The sequence below is a fragment of the Lepisma saccharinum genome, chromosome 25, assembly GCF_977018435.1.
Source record: "Lepisma saccharinum chromosome 25, izLepSacc3.1, whole genome shotgun sequence".
Lineage (NCBI taxonomy): Eukaryota > Metazoa > Arthropoda > Insecta > Zygentoma > Lepismatidae > Lepisma > Lepisma saccharinum.
In genome coordinates, this window is record NC_139253.1 from 27,735,188 (window position 1) to 27,759,455 (window position 24,268).

The 24,268-nt window shown below is 38.5% G+C and overlaps 1 protein-coding gene across 2 annotated transcripts in view; it reads right to left on the minus strand.

Annotated features, from left to right (window-relative positions):
* The window catches only part of klg (klingon), a 473,422-nt gene that overhangs the window by 64,751 nt on the left and 384,403 nt on the right, over positions 1-24,268 (minus strand). For both annotated transcript variants that reach the window (XM_083111405.1, XM_083111404.1), the window contains exon 6: positions 15,684-15,781. In XM_083111405.1, the coding sequence (XP_082967531.1) occupies positions 15,684-15,781 (98 nt within the window). The remainder of the gene's footprint in view (positions 1-15,683; positions 15,782-24,268) is intronic.

The following is a 24,268-nucleotide window of genomic DNA, read 5'->3' on the forward strand; positions in this document are numbered from 1 at the left end:
TCGAACCTGGTACCCCTGGCGTCGTAGCGCCCCTGTGCCGAGGAGATCGGCGACACACACATATGAATACATGTGTATGTATAGAGGGGCCGACTCGGTAACTTAGTGCAGTTCCCGGGTTCGAATTCTGGCGTGCGTCTCTTAACTGAATGTGTGTCAACAATTTGCATTCTAGCTTAGCAATTTATTACTTTGAGCTTTCGTATGCGTTTAATGGACTTTCATAATTTGAACTATCTGAAAATTAACAATTTCATGACGTAAGTAAAATCTCTTATTCTAGTCAAGTTACTGTAGAACATTTATCTTCGTTGGATATATCAATTTAATCTTATCATCACTCACCCTCATGGTCGTGATTGGCTAAAAGTGGCAAAAAATACAAACACATATGTACGTATGGGGAAATGAACTACAGATATGGCCTGTTCATTTATCAGACATGAGCAAATAACCATTGAATCCAGCCACTTTAAATGTAATCAAACCAGGAAACTTTGGAACCTAATACGTGGACTAGGCTACTAGAATCGCCTACCAGTAAGCAACAACATAATTTTTAAGGATTTTTCTGCAATTTCTGTAAAGTTTGATGTCCCTGGCAACACTACTATTTTGTTTTGTGGGGAGGCTAACCCACCAGGTTCCCGCACGGCATGCCATGAAGGCCAGTTGGGGCAAGATAAGCCTGTAGCGATACTACAGCAAGACAAATCATTCGACTATTTTGTCAGACAACGTGGGGAAAAGAGGAATAAATCTCTTAGCTCCAAGGATTACGATTCCTATGAAACAATGGCGCTAGTCATCGGCACGCCACCTTGTCTGCACGAGAAAGGCGGGAAAATTCCTTTGTCTAACATGGAGTCTCCCAGCCACCTAAGATTAACATTATACTTTCTGTATTTAGCCTCAATTGTTAGAATGATGATATGTTGTTTGCACGTGTATCAATAATTTGCATTCAGGCTTACTAATACTGTTACTTATTTATATATTTTGAGCCTTCGTAAGCTTTTAATGAGCACCATAGTTTGAATTATCTGAAAATTAATAATTTCATGGCGTTCATCTCTTATTGGTACATTTTATCTTGGTTGGATGCAAAGATATTTCATGTGTAGTTTCGCTAAGGTAAAACGTATGTAATTACAAAGAAATGCCTTGTTCTACTGTGTGGGAAAAAGTTTTGAACGATACAATCTCGCACTTCTGATTGATTGAGTTGGTGTTTTAAGTCCACGTTATGCACAGTAAGGCTAATCGGGACTGGACCTACAGTTTAAAGTGGGATCCGAACCACTATGAGCCTCCACCGGGTATCGAACCCGGTCTTGCACTTCTGGTCACATAATATGTACAAAGAGCTTTATACGGTTTTCAACATTCATAATACCCTACGTATGCTTTACATGAACAGCGTAATTACTCTCAATGAAGTTTACTTTCAGAGTAAACATAGAGAGTATAAAAAAATGGACTTGACATACGAGTTCTGACCAGCTTCGCTCTTCCAGTATTACAATGGACTTCCATTAGTTTGTGGGAAAGCACACGTGTTCATTATAAAGGCTCATAGAATTAATTAACAGTGCAACAAAGCATATAAGTATTGTCATGAATTTAATTCAAGTTTGACTTCACAGTGTGTTTGTTTTTGTAGTTTCTATACACCGACAAGCTTCATTAGGAACAAAGCTAGATTGCAAGAATAATTAGAAACGAAATTAATGCTTCGTTTAATCAGGTTTGTACTTTGTTCCTTTGTTTTCCTCAGAGAAAAAACAAAGCGTTACACCGACATTACCTATGAATGCTAGGATGTAACAATCGGAATAGAATGTTAAAGAGTATGAGCCAAAAGAAATAAAATGGGCCGCCATTTGCCAATATGGCCATCGTATCACAATTTTGGTTTTTGAGGAAAATTCAGTTCTTACTTTGAAACTTCAAACTCTTTCTACGCTCGTGTCTATAAGTATCTTAATATATAAAGAAGGTTCTCCTCACTCACGGACACATCCACGCAAAGTCCAAACACATGGACCTAGAAAGTTGAAACGTTGAGTGAGACTTTCTCATAACGTATGCGCCCAGTAAATTTGGATTTTACGTAATCCAATCCGTAAGGAGGGAAAATGTTGTTGTTTTATTATTTTGACACGTTTACAGCTCAAACCCCAGGACATAGAAACATAAAAATTCTCTCTGTCCCCTCATCCTCTCAACGCTCCTCTTAGAGCGGGAGAGAAGAGAGAAAAATTTCGAAGAAGTAGAAAAGGGGAAGAAAGAGAGAATAGGGGAATAACGACAGAGGAAAATAAATAGAAAGCAGAGGAAGAACATGAGAAAGAGGAAATAGAAGGGAGATAGAAAGAAAGAGACGTACTCTCCATCTCCCTGTCAGTCCTTTTCCTAGAAGGAAGAGAAGGTAAGAGAAAAGGAAATAGGAGAGAGGAGAATGAAATACAACAGACGAGGAACATGAGAGAGAGAGAGAGAGTAACAAAAAGATAGAAACAAAGACAAATTCTCTGTCTCTCTATCTTCATTCCCCTCAGAAGGTAGAGATGAAAGAGAAGAGGAAAAGAGGGAGAGGAGATAGAAAGAGAAAGCAAAAGGATATGAGAGAGAAAGAAAGAAAGAAAGCATGGCTACAGAAAGGTAAATTACCTCTCCCCCTAGAGCGTGAGGGAGAGGAACAGAGAAGAAAAAGAAAAGGGAAAGATGAAAAAGAGGAATAAGAGAAGACAGAATGAGAAAGTAGTGGAATATTATGAGGGAGAGAGAAAGACAGGACAGAGGATGAGAGAAAGAGATTACCTCTCCCCCCTCTAATTCTCCCCAAAGCAGGAGAGAAGAAAAGAGAAGAAAAACCAAAAGAAAACAAGAACAGAAAAGAAAAGAGGAGGAGAAAGAAAGCGAAAGCCCATGAAATAAAAGAGAAAGAGCTGTCTCTCTCATCCGTTCCTCCAGAGTAGGAAAGAAGAAAATAGAAATGGAAGTAAAAAGAGAACAAGGAGAGGAAAAGAGAGAAGATAAAAATGGACAAAGAGGACGAAAAATGAGGGAGAGAGAAACTGGAAGAAAGAATCCAGAGAGAAAATCTCTTCCTCTTTCACTCTCCAAAGAGAAAAAGGCAGGATACAAAGGGACAGACAGACAGACAGAGAAAGTGATTTGATATTGCAATCCATAAACGACTAATCGAATTAATTAACATAAAACCATGCATTTTTACCAAGCTCAGCCTTGTAAAGGTGACATAATTGAAGAACCCCGCAGAAAACTTGCAACAAAATAACCCACAAATCTCAACGCAATACACGTATTAAGGCCTTGTACATTTTGTACGAAAGAAAAAAATACACGACGAAAATAAACGGACTAGACCCAGCTGCAATAGGAGACCTCATAAAAATCTTTATGTGTCATAAAGCAGCAAGATAAAAATAAAACGGTTAAGCTTCGCAGGCGAGCACAGAATGGCGTGGTAGGTCAATGAGCTTAAGCTCAGACCAGCGACTACTGTACGGAACAATGCGTGCCCTGACATTAAATCATCTCTTGTGTTTCCCCCCTTGCTCAATCTAAGAAATGCTCTTCTTATGATTTTGATCAGTGTTTGCAACCCCTGATATAAATCTGGTTCTTTCGCAGAGATTTTGATTCGGGACGGTTAGCATTTAAGATAATTCTAAGCCAATTTGTTTCTCAATGTCGGTTTTCTTAATTCACCTTACTACCTCTTGAGTTAATCTAGGGTATGTACCATATAAGAAATTCAAAATTCTTGACTTTTCTGTACTTTTTCTTGACTTTTTTTCTTTAATCGCCCCCTACTTAGATATAGTTGCAAATTAAGAAAATATATTTTTTTATTCAATGGGAAACCTCTGGCACAAGATGAAAACTGCAGCTGCACTTTAACAAGACATTTAAACTTGCTTTTATTATAAATGCATGTAAAAATTAATGCTTCAGTGTTCATCCTGGATGGAGAATGGCCACGCTCTACAAAACGTCTCGCATATAAGAATGTACTTATTATTTATTTACTTATTTAATAGAAGATTCCAAATACAGCGTTAGCCATTTTACATTGGAACGATTTTATAGAACATGAGGACAAAAAAAATAACATAATACAACAAAAATAACATACAAAAAATGACATATGGTTAAGAGTCTTACATACTTTTAGTTACCTTTCTTCTAAAGCAGTCCAGATTTTCAAAAATGTCTATTTGGCTTCCTAGATTATTATAATCACTGGGCAGTCTATGGAACAGATACCGCTGGATGAGGCACAATCTCGGCTTCTGAGAAGCAAAAAGTTGAGTGCTTCTTGTTGAGCGGGCAGGCACACGAAAGTGAATTTCCTGAAGAAGGCGGTCACTTCTCATGTTGCCATTCACTATTTTATGTAGGAATATATGGTCAGCCAGTCTATGTCTCTCTTGAGGAGTTTGGATATTTAACATCTGCAGGAGGATGGACTTTTGCAAGTGTTTTGTGGACGGAATTTGGTGTCGAACAATGGCCAGGAAGAAATTTAGGACGGAATTTAGTCAATCTGAATTTGAGGGGCATGCCATAGACCAGATCGGAGAACAGTATTCAATTTTTGGTGACACAAAAGATTTGTAAAAGGTGCTGAGGGCAGTCAAGTTGTTTATTTCCGTGAAACGATAGAGAAGACCCAGCATACGCATTGAACCCCTTGTGACTGTAGAGATGTGCTCAGAAAAGGAAAGTTTCTCGTCAAATATGACGCCCAGGTCCTTTTGGGCGGCAACTCTTTGAACACAATTATTTTTTATGAAATATTTAGTATTAACTGTGTTTCTCTTTAAGGAGAAGGTCATCCTGGTACATTTTTGAGGGTTGAGTTTTAAGTTCCATAATTCACACCACTTTATTACAGAATCTAAATTCTTTTGCAGAAGTGTCATGTCACTGAAATTGGAGATTTTACTATATATTTTGCAATCGTCAGCGAACAAGAGAAGGTTTGTGCATGAATCGGAAAGATATTCTGGAAGATCATCAAGGTACAGGATGAAGAGAAGAGGTCCAAGAACACTGCCTTGAGGCGAAAAAAATCTTAACCACAACTCAAAAAAGAATTAGATTTCCAACTATTCAAATTTATCAAATTCCAGGACAGGTATATAACAATATAAGTTTACTATACTGTAAAAATTACCAAAAATCCTTGATCAAAAACATAATTTCTTGACTTTTTCTTGATTTCCTTGATATTCTTTACTGGTAGACACCGTGCAATCGCGACTTTGAGGATGATTGATGATGCAAGCATTATGACTCGCTGAGGGTTTCAACTTGAGATCTCTGACTTCACGGAGGATAATGCTGACCACATGACAGCCAAATCTATTTTCATGTACTTACTACTACTTGGGTTGGGGTCTGGCTCGCAATGTTAATGCTAAATGTTAACGTTGATCAAATTTCATTCTAAGCCCAGGACAGGAGAGAAGGGTTTGTACAGTCACGGACACTTCTGGGTTATAACAATTCCATTAAGTTTCAATGGAATCGTTACAAACGAGAAGTGTCCATGACTGTACATGCAGTTTGAAGTGGGATTCAAACATCTGTTCAATGTGCCTCCAACAGGGATCGAACCAAAGACCATTTTTTCCAAGGCGATAGTGTTACTACTAGACCATCAAAAAGGACCTTAACGTTGCCTTAACATGTTAAAGCTCCTGAGACAAATTCACACACAGTAAGAGAGGAAGAGGGTTTGAGTTTTGCACAGATAGAGGCACGGTACTGGATTAAGTGCAATCCGAGTCACTGACGTTATCGAACCCAGGAACCTTGTTTATAAAGCGATTACGTTACCACTACGACATCGGGAGCCCTCACACACACACACACACACACACAGAGAGAGAGAGAGAGAGAGAGAGAGAGAGAGAGAGAGAGAGATAGAGGATATGTCAATCGAATCCGCTGGCTGAAACAATAGTGCAAATGTCTATTTCATGAGCGATGCTTTCAACATGCATCTGCGTCGAGACCAGATGCTTTCTGGTCTCGACGACCAGAAAACAGCGGCGATGGGACTCGAAGGGCTGATCAATCAACTAACGGAAGATGCTTGGCAGGGCTTGGCCATCAACGGCCCTTTTGCGTTACGGTCAGGACCGGACTGGGACCACCAAGAGGGTGGTGGTAATTTTCTTCAGCAGGGCGCGAATTGTGAATAGTTGGGGAAAAGGGGCGTCGAATGTGTATTTTCCGAAGGTCACCGAGAGGGTGTATCGGGATTTTGTCCGGTGTCCCGGTCCGGTCTTGGTTACGGTATTTACTTATGTCTTTTAAAATTGTTTATCAAGACAATGTGTCTATATATTGTAATGTACAAATATAGTATCCGTGACTGTACAAGGTACAAGATAGTAATATATTCAAGTTTTTCCGTGTCTTTACGTTGACTGGTCATTTCATAACATCCTCGAAAGATACCACTGTTTAAGGTCGCCTATTTATATCGCTGGAGAAATCACAACATGGTAACAATATTCTATCTGCAATTGTAATAATTTAGTGGACACTTCTGGGCAGGCCATGTGGCACGAATGGGAGAGGAAAGAGGAGTTTACAGGATTCTTGTTGGGAAACCTGATGGTAAGAGACCTGCAGGAAGGCCAAGACGAAGATGGAGGGACAACGTTGAGATAGAGTAAAAGGAAATCGGTAGGGATGGAAAAGAGTATATAGATCTTGCTCAAGATAGGGACAGATGGAAAGCCTGTGTTGCTGCAGCCATGAATCTTCGGGTTTAAGAAATCTAGAGAGTTAGTTAGTTAGTTAGCAATTGTAATAATAAAGAAATATGCACTATTGCTTAACATTTGATTCGAACTCTGGATCCATGGCGTCGGTGCTAACCACTCCGACATGGAGGTCGGCCGTTTGAGATTAAGTTATAAGGATAATCAGCTGCTTAGCTTAATCCGACATGAATATACGGTGCATCCTACCGATTTCAGAATCTTGTTCAGACGCACCACACCAAATTACGCATGGAGTAAACGCGCAATGATCTCCTGCGTGGTTTGCTAGACCGTTTCACCCACCAAGCCCGATTTACATTAAAATACAACACAACAAGGGTTGAAAGACAAATAGCCTGTCTGCAGTCACTCCAAAAGGGTAAGGGAGGAAGATAAAAGAGAGGGTGACTGCTGGGATAAGGGGCGGGGGGAGGGGTCGCACGTTGGCATTAGAGCACACACAACCGTCAAGCTTACAACGAATGCAAATTTTCTGATGCTGGTTAGACTCCCATTTATTCTCGGAAAATACAAGTACTAATGTGTTTCCTGCTGAGCCCTGGATGTTATCTGGTTATCAGGTTTTGTTCGTAGTCGACGAAAGCCTCCCCGATGGCGTGATGGTAACGTAGTCGCCTTGTAATCAAAGGGTCTTAGGTTCGATATAGACTTTAAACTGTAGGTCTATCTGTGCATAAGAATGAACTTGAAACAACACACAACTTAAAGTCGAAGTCGACAAAACATTTTTCGGTTGTTAGGCAGGACTTGTGTGTCACTAAATGAGTACACTCACCGGCAATAAAATGCGATATCAAGATCCTGAAGTACTTGCTTCCTAGCAAGGCGTTATGTGTGTCGGCTAAATCTGCGATGGTGGTAGAAGTCGCCATTGAAAATTTGCTATTGAAATGAACTTTTCGCCGTAGAGTTAGGCAACACGTGTGACACCTTGGAGGGAAGAGAGCATTTCAGAATCTAGGTGTCCCATTTTTATTGCCGGTGAGTGTACCTTGCTTTTTGTTTGTCGTAATACTTTGAAGCCGACCTTCGTGAGGCAGTGTTCAGCAGAACGTTCTAAAAAGAAAGTAGTTTAGGTTCGAATCCTGTATGAGGCATGGATGGTTCGTTGTTCTTTAACTCAGCATATAATTAATCAGTTCATCAGCCACTTTTACCGTCGCGATTAACCCAAGAAGTATAAAAAGCAACGTGCAATAAACAGAATGGAAATAGCAAAAGTTTCACCAAACTATGGGTCCCGAGTTCGAATTTCTTGGCCACTTCAGCAGTTCAGCATCTATATACATTAGCATGGGTGTCAGTTCACACTTGTGGCCGTGACAACGCAATCCTTTGAACAGCGGCACTTCTTTTGAGGCAATTCGCAACAGATATCACCATCCTCTGTTGACCAATGATTCTAGGTCACTCACAAATAATATTTCGCTGGCTCATCTGCCCAGCATGTTAAATGTTCGACTTTCGATCTCTCCACCAAAGCTCCCGGTTCTAGTCCCGGCTTGGGCATTTGCGTTCTTTGCGAGTCTTCATTCATGGTCGCGATTAGCCAAAATTGGAAGAAAAGCGACGCTAAGTAACAAAATATACAATACAATAAAAAGTAATATTACCTAGTGGCAAAACTGATCTTATGGAAACACTGCAGAGGCCCGCATCAGGTTTTTATGTACGTTCCTGGAAATAAACCTTCGCTATATTGGCCAAAAGGGAAGTCAAGAAAGCTCATATGTACCATACGCTCATTACTTTGGTCATCACGATATGCGTTGCAAGGCTCAAGAAGATATAAACGCTTCGAACAACCTCCGTAATTGCACTGGAGTTGCCAACTAACGTATTAGAGATCGTGAGAGTAACAGCAATAAATATGGGTTTGCAGAGCAAAAAAAGTAAGCTTCGTTGGAGTGAAATTACCCAAAGATACTCATCCCACATATGGTATGTTCGCTTTGCTTACTCATGCTTAATTTCGCGAGAGTCGAATTAGGTTTATCTGCCTTGGGGCATTTTCTACCATCTTATCAGTGTTGCCATATGAAGAGAAATTTCCCTTAGTGAAGGTTTAAGTCAAAATAAAATTTTTTCAAGACATCAGGATCATATAATATATTTAAGCTCTTTCAGGCGTGAAATGCATTTTCCGTTGTATAGTTCTGCAAATTATCCCCATCAAAACGCATCATAATTTAAATTTGGCTTGGGAACAATTAATATAGACCCATTCTTCAAAAATTACAACAGGATTGATTGATTTGGTTTATTTTACTTCGATTTTTTGCCACTTTTGTCTAATCGCGAAGATGAGGATGAGTGATGATATGATTGACTTGGGGTTTTAAGTTCACTATATGCACAGTAAGGCTAATCGGCACTGGACCTATAGTTTAAAGTGGGATCCGAACCACTATGTGCCTCTACCGGATATATAGCACTTTTTATTAAAAGGAATACCCCTAAGCGGCAGTATTCCCGTTTTTCACTTTATTCTCAGTTTTCATTTCTCGGTTTATCTCAATTTTCAGTTTTTATCATTAGGACAAACACAAATATCCATGCCTTAACCGGGACTCGAACCCGGAACTCCTGACTTCGTAGCGCTCTGTGATAACCACTCAGCCATGGAGGTCCGCTATAACAACACTTATTAGTATACACCTAACAGTTATCGCTGTCACAAATTTTTGTAGTTTTTTTTGCATATTTTCCTAAACTGTATAATTTTATTTCAATAATCTTCATTTCCTCTTACATACATTCAGGCAATCACTCCAAGCATTTCTGTGAACTGATGCTTTCTATGGGTTAACTAATAACAATAATATGAGTAGCCGAAGTTTGGGAGTAAATTTTTTCTAAGATGAAGGGAAAATAGACAAAGGGAAATTTTTCACTTGGCAAAAGGGAAATTTTACCCTCAGGTTATGGCAACACTGCGTCCTATTTCCAGGAATACTTTCAAGCGCTCAATACATTCGTTGTTTTACGGTGTATTTACTGAAGAGAATAACAATATACTTTGCCGATCTATCTTCAGGATCACCTGAGACTGGGTACAAACAGAAACGAGAAGGTTTTTTCACAGTACCTGTTCGCTGGAAGAGTGTTTTTTTGCCCGACACTTCAGTCTACAGTTAAACAAATTAGTCACACTTTCAATTTCCCTGAAGAGCAGTGGGTTTCGATCGCTATCCAAACAATACTACAATAGCTTGCTGTCTTCAAGTAATGAAGGTTCATGGAGACCATATAACGTATCACTCAAGTAATGTCGAGTTCTTGCATCAATCTTCAGACTTTGGAAGTCTCTTACGCAATGCCAAATACATACATAGAACAAACACTCTTTATCAGTTTTCAGACCTTTGAAATATTTTACTCTCCAAGGCTGGTTCGAAATTCAACAGAATGCATGCTGGGGCAAGTTAATACATGTTCGAAATAGTTCGGGTCCTTCTAAGGGCCAACAGCAATTGACTTGTCAGAGCAGGAAGCTAACTATCCTTAGAAGGGCTAAAAAAAAACACCTTCTCGTGTTTCCTTTATTTTAGGAGTTTGGAAGGCGACGAGTTGTAACTACACTTTAACACGCCACCACTCGTGTGTCGAGTAAAGTATTTTAAAATACTATGTGCAGTTATTGTTGATGTGTCCATTACAACAAAAAATATATATTCAGATTTTAAAAATGATCCGACATCAAAGCAGTGGAGTGCCTAGAGAGGTTTAGTCAAGGTTACATACCAAGATCGAAGTGACTTTTTTTTTATTCAAAAGACAGATCATGATCAGTCCCTAATGTTAGCGACCAACACGTAGTTCCGTGCGGACTATTACATATATTTAATGATTAGCCTCTCACTACATATATGTATCTTGTATCTTTTATTTACACATACCAGAATATAATATAGTGCACCAATTATTTCTATTTCCAATACCTTCTTTCCGATTTCCGTTCAAGTACTTCATCTTGAAGTTTCTGAAGACTTGTGCTGCTCTCTCTTGTCGTTTATTTAAGTTCTCGTGGCTTACACAACTTCTTAATTTGACATCAATAGCAGGATTCCAAGCATTGAAGAATATTGACCTAACTACTCGCGTGAAATATAATAGGAGTGCAAACAGAGACAGTCAAATCACGCTAAAGGTAAAATATATGCTTGAGAGAGAACATACAACCAACCTTCCTTAAATCTAACCTGAGTTGAGTAGACGTGCAAGGTTAATATTGGTCCCTTGCGGAGCCACAAGCTGGTCGTGGACATTTCGTAGATCCTGATTAGAACAAGATTACCCATAGCCCCGTGACATGTAATCCGCTCCGGGCTTCTTCGATATATAAGGACTGCTAAAGCAAGCCAGCCCTTCACCTGTTTCACAATGGCGGCGGATTCGTTTAATTGAGCAACTTCGGTGTTATTAAGCGTTGTTAATTAAACACATGGCGATTTCTCAGTGCTAAGAGAATGGGGAGGCGAACAGAATGGCGACGAAGCTAATAATGATGGCGTGAATTGATTTATACCCAGACTGTCACATTTATATGAAGCTGGAGATGAAGTTGTTAAAGGGATTGAAGTTGTATTGGGGTGTTGTGGATGTACTCGAAATGTGGTAACTTGAATTAACGGTTCAGCAACTCTTCTGTATGCATTTTTATAGTTTTGTTTATAGTTACTTCATGTCGCTAGGTTAATCGTGGGGAGCAAAGAAATGACGTTGAAATACATGAGGAAAAAATGCAGTGGAACGCCAGAATTTCAAACTACACAAAAATCAATATTCGCTTGGAATAAATAAAAAAAATGGTAGTGATGGCCTAGATAGTTAAAATAGCTGACAAGGCCAATATGTTCAGTACTCTTGAATGAGTACAAATCTTTTGTTTACAAAAGAATCTTTTAAGTTCACTTTATGCTCCAAGAGGCTAATCTGGAAAAGCCCTACAGTTTAGGGCTGGGTCCTGATAAAACGTGCATTGTGGTCACCAGGAATCGAATCCGGGATCCTTGATTGCAAAGAGAATCGTTAGAACGAACGCTAATGGGAGGTACAATTCTGCGCCCATTTGTTTTGTAAAATAATTTGGCCAAAGTTACCAAATCAAACTAAACCTACCATGTAAATTCTGTTAGGTATTTGTACACAGAATTGAATTTCTCTGATCAGAGGCTTATCTAAGAGTATTCTATTACGTTTGAACCCCATAAATTTTCTTCCTCATTTTTTGGTTATCATCGCTTTTCGGCTTAAATATAGCTATGTTTTTGTAATATGCTAATTCGATCTTTCAGGTTCGAGACTCACGTTTGCACAGAAGAACGCGAAGAACGTAACCCCCCGGAAATTAAATCATAATTACGCCACTGTCTTTGGCATGCTCATTAAGCTGATTATATAATAACAGAAACATAAAAATAAGCGGAGGCAAGTATTCAGATGTGTACGATCCGAAATTAGAAACAAACACAAAAAGATAAATTTATTTTTAAAAAAAAAACAACTTTGGGGGACGAACAAAAGTCACAAAGATGCACGTTTGTGAGATTAAAGTCTCTTTCTAGTTAATTAAGGTTGCTTGCCCTTTCTAGTATCATTCCGAGTTGTAATTACGGGCTGGTAACCGTGGCATTGTTTTTGAGATTCGTTTATTTCAATTGTTTTGTTCGGTGAGATCTTTTGTCCCGAAGACCTCATGCCTCATAAACATGCAACTTTTAAAGTCTCTCAAAGGTCGTTGTTCCGACGACAGTTTCTAGGAACAATTCCCGAGATATTAATTATTGGAGAAAATCGTTTAGCAGCGAGCCAGATATTGCGGAACAAACTGAAAGACGAGGAGGTGAATAAAGGAAAAGGTTTCAGGTTTTCATGCAATTGTCTCTCTGTGAAAACAATAGGGGCCGTGAGCTGTGAAGGCAATAAGGTCTGAGAAAACAACAGTGATTGGTTTCTTGTCATTCCTGCTCCCCCAGCTTCCGAAACGATATAATCATGAATTCAAAAGCGTTTTAATTCTTTTCACCAAAACTGAAGAAGGAGAGACGAAACGAAATGTAAGAAATAAACAGAAAAAAGAAAACGAAATTAAGAAGCGGGGGGGGGGGGGGAGTAACGGAAAAAATCCTTGCGCGATTTTAAGAATAATAAATACAACTCTTTTAAAACGTTGAGCCAATTAAAACGACGCCAAGATACCAGGGGGAAAAGCGGGATATTAATTAGCAGAATAGGTTGAAAACTTGGAAGATAAATAGCATTTCCTCTTTTTTTTAAAAAAAAAAGCAAAAGGTTCTTTACCTTGGGGACATACCTGATAAATTAACTCCTTCAGATCAATGCAAATGAATGATATCTCCCCATGGAAATTTCGTTTACTTAATTTTCTACAAATATAAGCCTAGTTTTTCAACAGCCATTACTAATTATAAATATGTACTCTAGAGTGCAATTTTTCACTCTTTTTATTCCGCACGACAGTGCATTGACATTTATGACAATATGTATTGTTCCATTTTTATAAAAAGTTATGTAATAGTCCTTTGCTTTAATATGAATGCTAACGTGATTGCATATTTTAAAAATGTAATGTAGCAACTGTTTAATATTAAAATGCATTAGTTTGCTGAAGAACATATCTCACGGGTTATTATTTTTTTTTTACAATAAAATTCAAAAGCTTGACTTCCCTTACCGTATAAGATACAAAACACTTCTCTCTCTCTATGGCAGAAGAAAGACATGTATACGTATCTCCAAATGTGTGTCGATATGAGGCGAAATAACCAAACAAAATTACATGAATGCATCCACAGTAAAGTGGGGGGAAATGGTCGTTGCTTGTATCTACAAACAGATATATTGTTGATTCTGACCAGTTACATGTTGGTATATAAAAAGAAGCAGGTAAATGCACAAGCAAAAGTATGTTAATTGTACATGGTACATGGTATATAGAAAGATGCAGGTACATGCACAAGCAAAGGTATGTTGGTTCTGACAAGGTAGAAAAACGTGTTTGGTAGATATAAAGAAGCAGGTAAATGCACAGGCAAAAGTATGTTCATTCTGACAAAGTTAAGAAAATGTGTTCGGTAGATAGAAAGAGGTATGTAAATGTACAGGCAAAAGTATGTTCATTGTGACAAGGTACAAAAACGTGTTTGGTAGGTAAAAGTCGCTGGTACATGCAGAGGCAAAAGTTTGTTGACTCTAATCCGGTACAAACACATGTTGGCAGAAAGAAGGAAACAGGGAAAAATGTACTCTCAAGGGCAGATAATCTTTAAGACTACTTTAAAGAGTGATTACTTATTTCATTTGAACCAACAGACCAAGATTTGAAGTTCTTAATTAGTCCAATTCAACATTTCGAACAACTGAATTCAACTCACAAAAGTAAATTTGGAAAGGTAAGATTTTAAAATCTTATGGATAAAGTCTGAATCTCAATACAAAAAACATCGGAAGAGTCCAGTATCTCTGAAATTATGCAAATACAATTTCCAGCTGGAACTATTCCTGATGGGAAAATTTTGTGCAATTTTCGTTCGGAATAATCAACATTGCTAAGTACTAATTTTTATTACCATGTTTAATGTCTTGAACTTTTCGAACCTTCTCCTTGAATTAAAAAGACAGGGATGCAAAAACAAAAGAAGAAAAGAAAAAAAAACACCTCAATTTTATACGAGAGCGACATATATCACACTCATTGACAGTAAACAACTGAATACAACAAGCTTTCTCCCCTCCCGACCCAAGGTTGACAGAAAAAGACCCAAACGAACGACAATGTAATACAGACATCTATTTATTATTATATCAGGACAATGTTTACAAATATGAACGAAAAAAAATATACCGGCCCATTTTCCCATTTTTATTTCACTGCCAATGGAGGGAAAACAGAAATAGGTACCCAGATTACAGAATTTTTCATATGCAGTCCAAAAGATTTATTACGCGCCTCCCGCCACCCTGATAATTTTTGCGAATGTACACCATATATTATAAAGAACAGAGAAAAATGGACAGTAATGGTTGTATTACACATTCAGCACCTAATTTCAAAATGACCTACTCTGCAGATGGTTGGATCAGTTTTCCGGCTGCTAGCTCTCATGGAAGGTTTACACAAGTGTTCTTTCACCACAAAATTCACGAAATGATTTGCGTACTAATTTTAGATCTCTCGCATAAATGAAGATCTAATGTGGAACTAAATTCAAAATACTCGTACTTTCTATTTATCTAGTTTTTAAAGCACTTGAAATATTTTCACTTTAAAACAACATGGCCTCCCTGTGTAGCCAAAGTGTTAGGTCTGTTGCCTTTGGTGCGAGTGGTTCCAGGTTCGACCCAGGATTTTGCTGTTGACCCAGTGCTGTTGGGAAATTAAAATATAGCGGAATACGTTTAAGAGAAGAACTTGAGCAAGTTGTTTGCTCTTGTGGAGACAAGGAGAGCGATCTCGTGCGGCGAGAGCTTAACGCCTGCACACTGCATTAAGGCAATGGACGAAGCCTCCTTGCCTTGCTAATCTGCACCTTACTGTTATTTTTACAACGCTACAGTAACACTGTTCGCTCTGCAGTTCTTACCTACATACGAGAGCGGTCTCTCACAATTACGGCGAGTGGTCAGGCCTACTATAGAGAGCCAGATGACAGTGGGAATGGGATTCGATGCTGACCACGAATGAACCCATTTGTAGGAATTTCCCCCATCATGGCACCCATGTGGAATTGCTAATATATCCATGCTGTTACAACACAGTAGATCAAACATTAGTTTTCAGCAAATTTATCAATCTCTAAGATACAACAAAATACAGAGTGTCCTTACCTCGGGTTCAGGTTGTCCATGAATAATGCAAACAAGCTGAGCTTCATAACCTTCTCCAGAGTGTATCCAACTTCTCTCAACTTCTATCTCAGGTGGATCTGTGGAAGAAAAATTCTAATTAGATATACATTCTTAATTAACAACATTCTAAAATTAATTTTCTCTCAGAATCAATTATTTTGCAAAATGTGTAACCCTATAAAATTGAACTATCGACTGGACAGGTTCTACAGGTCATGTCAGAAAACCAGATTTTATGCTCTCTCTGAGGTCTCACTTGCGCCTATCCTACTCAGATGTTTGTTTCCATGTGGAAAATTACTTCCCCCTCACGCTAATAGGTTATGCCGGTTTGTTTGGTGTTCTCAGCATTCAGTTGCTGTCATATGGTACATCAAGAGCGTTCCCACTGTGTTTCTGGAACCACCAGATGAGGCAAAAAATCAAGTTTTTGTCATTGCATTACCCCAGAGTTTCCAAGAATACCAGTCTAGAACAATGCTGCATATCCTTGTAAATGTTGCAACAATGCATTGCTCTGAAACTGTGATTGTTGGAAAATCCAACGTAAGTTAAATTACAATTACTGAGGCAACGCAAATGGAAATAGCTGTAATGAACAGCCAATGTTATAACTCGAGGACCATAAACCGCTTGGGGCAACTGCTTCTAAAGAGGGCGTTGCCATCTCAAGGGACTACGTGAGCTCTTGTGCCGGCTCATTTCAAACGTGTTTATTTTGGTATTTGACCATAAGAGTAATTATTTTAAAAGTTGGTTGGTAAAACTAAGCTATTTTGCTAATGGACAAAGAAGAACGAGAAATACCTTTGAGCACCACTGCTTTAGACTACATTTTCCCTTATCAGTTCAAGAAAATTACGATTCAATTTTGATAATAAAGATGTCCAGAAGAGGATTGTTGGCGTAAAACGCGTTTGGTCTAACCTCAAACTTGAAAGTCACTGATGTTGGACCAAAACACATCCTGTGCTTCTGACATCCTTACCACGTTTTCCGTTCCACGTTTACGCTCTGAATAAAAACCGCACAACGTTGTCAGGACAGACTGAATCAAGTTCATTGCGAGGATGATAGGCTGCGAATAAGCCACAGCACAGATGTACAGCCACAAGAACTTGTGGCCTGTAATTCTTCTGGCATTGTAAGCCATTGGGGACGTTCCACCACCAGATGGAAACTTTGCAAAACGATATTCTTCAAATGAAAAGACAAAAGCGCTTAGGATTGTAGGATTGAGCCACAGCATGCGGAAACCGCACATGGCAAGCATGGAATGGAGTTCTTAAACTCTTTTAAACTCACTCTCTCTCTCTCTCTCTCTCTCTCTCTCTCTCTCTCTCTCTCTTTATATATATATAAACAAAAAACAGACTGACAAAATATTTAAAAGCCGATTTCTGAGTAGGACCCTCACTGTTCGTCTGATATTCTGAGATGGTGATATCATGTCTTTCTTTTTACTAACACAATTTGTATAAATTCAAATAAAACACTTCCGTTCGTTCATTTTTCTATATGTAAATTCCACATCAACAAGTTTCCATGACAACAACAATATATGCAGGTATAATTTGAAATTGTGGCCGATTCAGCCCATGGCTGCATACTTAAACTTTTTTATATAACTATATAACAGCTGAATAATCAGCAGCAGAGTAAGATGGACGTATTTGCTATTTTTTGCCACTGAAATTAGATGAAGGATATTCTTCCTTAAAAGTAAGCGATATTTTCTAGCTTCTTTTATTTTTGAGAAAAAAACATCATTAAGCACCGTACTACTATCTTGTATTGCAAAACCTAAGCTTGTTATAATTTTCCCTGTGAAGTAAATTATATTTGTGAATTGAAATTTGGGTACGAAAAGGGTACACTTTAGTGCTGTTTTTAACATCCATCTTAAAAGTAACTTCTTTTGTGCTACAAGTATTCTTGAAAGGGATTCTGATATGGGAATTTTTTAAGCAAATAAAGAAATAAATTTGTTTACAATTAAATATCAATTTTAACCACAATACAGTTATGTAGAAATATCAAATTTGCTGTTTCACTTTTGTAAACTTCCCATATTCTCATATAGCACTGTCACGGTATCTAGTGACATGTAAAACGCAGTTCGATAAAAATTATTTTTTGTTTATTGATTCATTTTATGCACCAACTTGAAAGTGTGAGGTTCTTTATTTTGTGGATAAGCTTGTATCCGAGCCACACGTGGGGAGTTGGGAGAAGGGTTTTTCTTGAGTGACAGCGGAACTGTCTTTTCGGCTTAGGACATGACATATTTGCACCGACACGGAGATACGAAAGGAATATTTTCGTCGAGACTGGGCTTCAAGTCAGCGGGCGGTCTAACCCATGTTCACGGATGACCAGAGATACCAGCTGGAGCTCAAGCTTGCAAGGATCGACGACGCGCACTTGACCGCGTTTCAAGACAATGGAGACAGGTCATTCGCATCCCCTCTGAAACAGAAGCCAAGCGACTTGAGCGTCATTTTCAACGGAAGAATTCGAATCTCTCTTAAATACGCGGTGCTACCATCCCAGAGACAGTTTTTACCCGGATTTCATAGAGAGAGCATCTCCGCGCTACACTCTCGCGTGATCATTGCTTTGTGTCCGTGAACTTTGTTTCCTTTCGTACTGTGAGCGACTTGCAGATAGGGAGTTACCAGTGTGCGCCTTATTTTGGTGAAGATTACGCGGTGATTTGTTTTTTTTGCCAAGCGTGGACTACATAAGGATGGAGGGCTAAAGAAGATTGAGAAGGGAGTCTGTCGACTTCCCTGACGCCTGCAACGACGCCGAAGCCAGTCAGCCAACGCCAAAGACGACATCAAAGCCAAACACTGCCCAAAGCCCGAAGGACGCTTTCAGACCGACGTCCCAACCAAAGCCCGAAGGACGTTTCCAGAGAGAGAGATGATTGCAGAACGACGCCGATCGAAGCCAGAGGGAGAGATTGAAGGACGACTCCAGAACAGTAGTGTATTTGGTGGTATAACCAGGACAAGAAAGGAAGAGCTCTCCTCAAGCAGATTTACTACACTTATACCTAGCTCAACATGCCCATATGAGCTGTTTGCTCAAGTGTGGAACCCCCTCTAATCCAAGAATTTTTGTAAAAATGCCCTCATGGATTCCATGAGAAAGGAAGAGCCTCTCAGATTGATGTGTCTATACTTACAAAAGGCACTTCTGTGAGATTGTTGTCCATAAACTTGTCAAAAATTGGCCATACTTAAAACTAGGCCAAGACACACACACACACACACACATACACACTCATATACGCACATATTTACTTCCAATTTAAGTTTAATTGGACCCCAGCCTCAATCCAATATTAAAACAATGTAATATGCAGAGCCCCTCTAGAATTGCTCCGTGACTCTCTCATTTCTTACATCATAAACATATGATTTTTCTCCTATGAGAATAACACTACATATGGTGTCATCAGGTAAAGCCTCATGGAATTCACAGATAATTTTAATGTTTGTCCTGTCATTCACCACAACCTGTTTTCTTTTTGAAGCATTGATTACAAACATGGGTCTCTGTGCCTTGAATTCATCTGGTGTGTAATACATGTCAGTATTGCCTGTAGTAACTCTTTTGAAGGATGTAAAGGCCTCATATAATTTGAGGAAGTCATTCTTGGACATGTCTAAATTGTAATTTTCTCTAGGAAACACCTCATTTCTGCCATTTTTAAGATATATGTTCTTGATGTTGCAGTTATCAAATTTGCTTGAATTTTTTTCCTGATTGTTGTGTCTCCCAGTCTGAAACAGTACCACCACAAAATCAGGCATGTCATATTGTATGCTGGAGAATGAATTTGTAGCATCAAACTCATAATATGTACCAGATGCGGGCTTCTGTACACATTGATATGTATAAAATTGCAGAGGAATCTGTGGATTTTTTATTATATCAGCTTTGTATTTAAGAGAATAACTGGCCTCATACTCAACAACAGGGATTCTTAGCTCCATAGTCTGAATAATGCATTTGCCTGCATCTGGTAGGGTATTAGGCAGAGCTTCTCCTGTAGGGTTTATTGCACTGTACCTCATCAAGGCATTATTATCATTTGCAGCTCTTCTAAATGTAATTCTTAACCCACCCTTCCACATAATTTCTTTGAAATCTGAGAAGAATCCTGGCAATAGGCGCATCGGGAACAGCACTGTGTGGTTTTTAGATAATATCTTATCACCAGCCTCGAATCCTCCGATTTTGTAGTAAGAAGCCTCGGTTTTGGATAATTTTAATGTGGCCAAAGCTGTGGAGGTAATGCCGGGATAATCTACTCTGTTTATAACAACGCCATGCTTTCTGATCTCAATTTCAGAGAATAGATGCGGCACAAAATTGTCTACAAGTCTTATATTTGAATTTGCCGGATAATCTGTACCATCGAGCTTTACAACATCAAATTTGATGTATAAATCTGCTCTGTGGGGGTGTATAAAGCCATCCCCTACATCAAGATCAACCTCAATTTCTGTGTTGGGTTGATTTAAATTTGCAAATGTCCTCCTGTTTGGGGGGAATGATTGCAGCTCATAACTCTCAATATTTTCCATTTTCTTCTTGTATGTATTTTTATTTAAATGTTAATCTCTATGATTGCAGTTGTTGTGGCTCCAGCAAAATCAACTAATTCTTCTTTTTCATTAGTGACCATCAATTCAATATAATCTATTCTATTATGACACACAGGAAAATATAATGTTGGGGATGGATTGTAGATGATGGGCTCCATGAATTCAGAATTAGGTTTGAATGTTGCAATGATGCCTGTTTGTTTGTGAGTGCCTATGCCATTTGATTTGGTGATCATACCCTCTGCCACATTACAGTGAATATTCAGAGTCTCTATGGCTAAGAATTTAGGTATATTCATAGCAGTGTGTTTGATGCCTGGTTCAAGTTTTGTGTTGTTCTCAAAGCCCAACAGCTCTCCAATAGTACCCAGATCCACTGTTTCTGTAGCAGATACAATTTCTACTCTGTGAGTGACAGAATTTTGACTTAACACTATACCTCTGGGTAATTGAGCATTTAGAGTGGACAGATTATACTGCCCTGGAGTGATGACAATTTTTTCATCCCCAACTGCAATTGCATTGTTGTGGTGTGTAATATTAGGGATCAAGTACATGCCGTAAAATGCTCTGAGAGCTATTGTTTTGGGATACACTATGTCATCATGTAATTTGAGTTTCAATATTGAATTTTGGCTGGTGAGATGAAATACCCCCATGATGTTTCAGATACCACAAGGCTTTTTGAAAATCTTCAATTGATGGTTTATTTATTTGAGACATGTATCTAAGAACAGATAAACACAAATGTCCACAATTAACATCTTTGAAGTTTTGAACACGGGCATTATTGTAATAAAGATTAGCTGATTTTAGATATTTTACTAAATTTTCAGGTGGAACACCTCCAAATGAATCAAACACAAATGCCTCATTTTTTAAATATTTAAGATAACAAATCCAGTGAGTGCCCTGATTTTTGTACTCATCCAAATTAACAATGCCACACTCTTTGTTGAGTGGTTGTTCTGGTAAAGAATCAGACATGTACACACCTCTAAAATGTTTGATGCCCAGTGGCCTGATTAAAGCTTCAATATCTTGGTTTGTAAGCGGCTCTTGTTTTTTTTAAACTTATTTATGGCTCTTTTAACACCTTTGCCCTGTTTCTCCATTGCCAGGTTATGGCGCTTCTGCTCATCTAATTCTGCCCTATTTTTCTTGGCATCTATTACTGTTTTTGCTATGGCGGCTGATCCCCCAGCCAAGCTCCCCACAGCCCCGAGAGCAGCTAAGATGGCAGGGATGGTAAATATAAATCCCCCCACATGTGATTTTTTTCTTGATTGCTGTAATTTTTTTAATTGGGGGGTACTAAGCAACAATTTCATACCATGCCCCTTTGCAATACAAGAATTTTTTTTCTTGCGCTGCTTTTTGGTCAAAAGGCTATCAATAGTTTTAAGAGATTTGAGACCTGCATAAGGTATTTGATACATAACACCCTTGGCCTTCATTGTAGGTTTATTATATACATATTCACAACCCCCACCCCAATTTTTGTTTGGTGCTCATAGCTATGGTAGTTCCCAATGCTGCTATTTTTTCACTCAAAGAAGCATCTTTGCTTACAAATCTGCCAAATGCAGCCTCTTCTAATTTCTTGTCTGCAACATGTCTCTTGTCAAGATCAGAATGTGTGTTGTATGCAATGTCATGGTCTCTACAAGCAGCATCTAAAGGATTAACACCAGGATCCCCTCTGTTTAATCTCTGATCCAGTTTTGTGCCTGGACCACAATACTGATAGCCTGGAATATGTAGTTCAAATGGCAGCTTGTTTATAATGTCATTAACAAGACCCCGACCCTCAGAAATACTCCAAAATTTAGGTGGTAGAGTATTAATAATTTTTATGAGATATCCAATCCCCTTAGTGTCATTCACTATAAAATTAGACAATTTGGTGCTTATCATGTCCATAATTCCAACCTTTTCATTGTAAAAATTGTGGTTCCCAGCATTTTCCTCCCCAGCTATCACCAATAACCTATCTACAAGTTTCCTGACATCATCAACCCACACAAATTCTTTAGGCAGGGTGTTGTATTGTTTGATTCCACTGCCAGTCTTGATCTGAGACCATATGGGCTTGATTAAATTGTTGTATTTTGCCCCACTGCTCGACTTGACTCTTTTTTGTGTGGGATCATTGTTCTGGTATAGAGCATCTGATTTTATTAATATTTCTTTGTAATCCTCATAATCTTGATCTGTATAGCTGCCAGGCCTTTTCCTAGTCATCAGTTCCCACAATCCAGGTGTTCCGGCATATTTAACAAAAGCACCTTTTTCTCCAAGTCGAGATTCTGAATATACAATTATATCATCTCCCATAAATGTTACTCTGAAATTGCCAATTCTATGTATGATGCTGCCATCAAGCTCTGTGTCAGCATATAAGCCAAAAACCTCATCTTTATTGTCTTTAGGTGTGGTTAAATATTTTTGAGCAAGAAGACCCAATTCAATAGGATCCTGACTAGCTTCAATTCTTCTAGGAGCAATAGGACTAGGTGTATGAATACTGGAAAGTGGGGTGAATGGATAATCTAATATGTTCCTTGCAGCTACAGGTACAAGCTCTGTGAGCAAATTTTGATTCTGCTCTGTAACAGTTTTGATATTCTTACCTAAATTATTAATAGCATCAATTACAGGCTGTTCTGTTTGTTTGTGTTTTTCATAAATTCCACGGTTCTCTTATTTCCATCCCTTAAATCTTTTTACAAGATAATCTCTTAACTTAAGATCATCAATGATTGGCCTTTTCATGTTTATTTATATACGTCTCTACGTCTAGAAAATTGTTGATTTTATTTCTGTATTTGCCACTATTGGGTGTTCTTGTCATATCAATTGTGACAAACCCATAACTGTCCTGGTTCCAGCACCTGCTGCAAAATTTAGAAAAATCATTGTAGCTCAAGTCCCCACCTACATATTCATCATGTATGTGTTTGAGGTTGGTATGATCTTGATGAAACACACATATAAAATTGCTGTTGTCCCGGATCAGTTGCTTGGGTATTTTTGAAAAAGTCTGTGCCAGGTAGAAGCAATCAATGTTTTTGTGCCGGCCCTGTGTAAAGAAGTTTCTAACCTTGTTTTGATTATCCAATATAATGTCATCAAACACAACAACAGAATTATCGAGACATTCATGAAGTGGCTTAACATCTGGTTCAAAAGTGGCAATATCCAATCCATCATATAGCTTCATCAGCTGCTGATATTTTAATTGTTCCAAGCTCTTAGAAAAAACATACAAGTGCCTGTTTTTCCAGTCTAACCAGTTGGGTGCCAATAAAAAATTATCAACCATTAGTGTAGTTTTACCACAAGCAGATGGCCCAACAATAAGACATCTAATATTATCAGGTAGCAGCACTCCATTTATCTTATTCTGTTGTTCAGGTTCTGGCAGCCTTTTTATAACATCCCAGGTGTTCATATTATTATTTTGTTTGCATCGATCCAGCTGTTTTCCGGATGACCCAGCCATTTGACAAGTAACTTGTTGCCTTTTCTGCGGATAATTTTTTCTATGAGATATGTGTCAGGCTGTTTAGTTTTGATGAGCTCTTGTTCATAGAACCTGCCTTTGAGAATTTCTCCTCGGTGATCCTTTATTATATATGTGTTAAGGGTCCCGGGTTTAACTTGAACCACTGTAAATAATTCAGTGCTCCAGTTTCTTGTAAAGCCTCTCTTGAATAAGTGCTTATATTTGCTTATTCTTACTTGATCCCCAACCCTGTATTTGGCCTTTCTTGTTGTTGGCTGGTATCTAGGATAATAAACAGTACTGATCAATTTTTGCTCATCAGATGAAGTTACTTCAGAGGGTTTCATGTTGATTGTGGAATGGACAGAATTGTTATATTTATGTAGAAGTTCTGGAAGAATATTAATCCATTTATAATTACCCTGCAGTGTAAA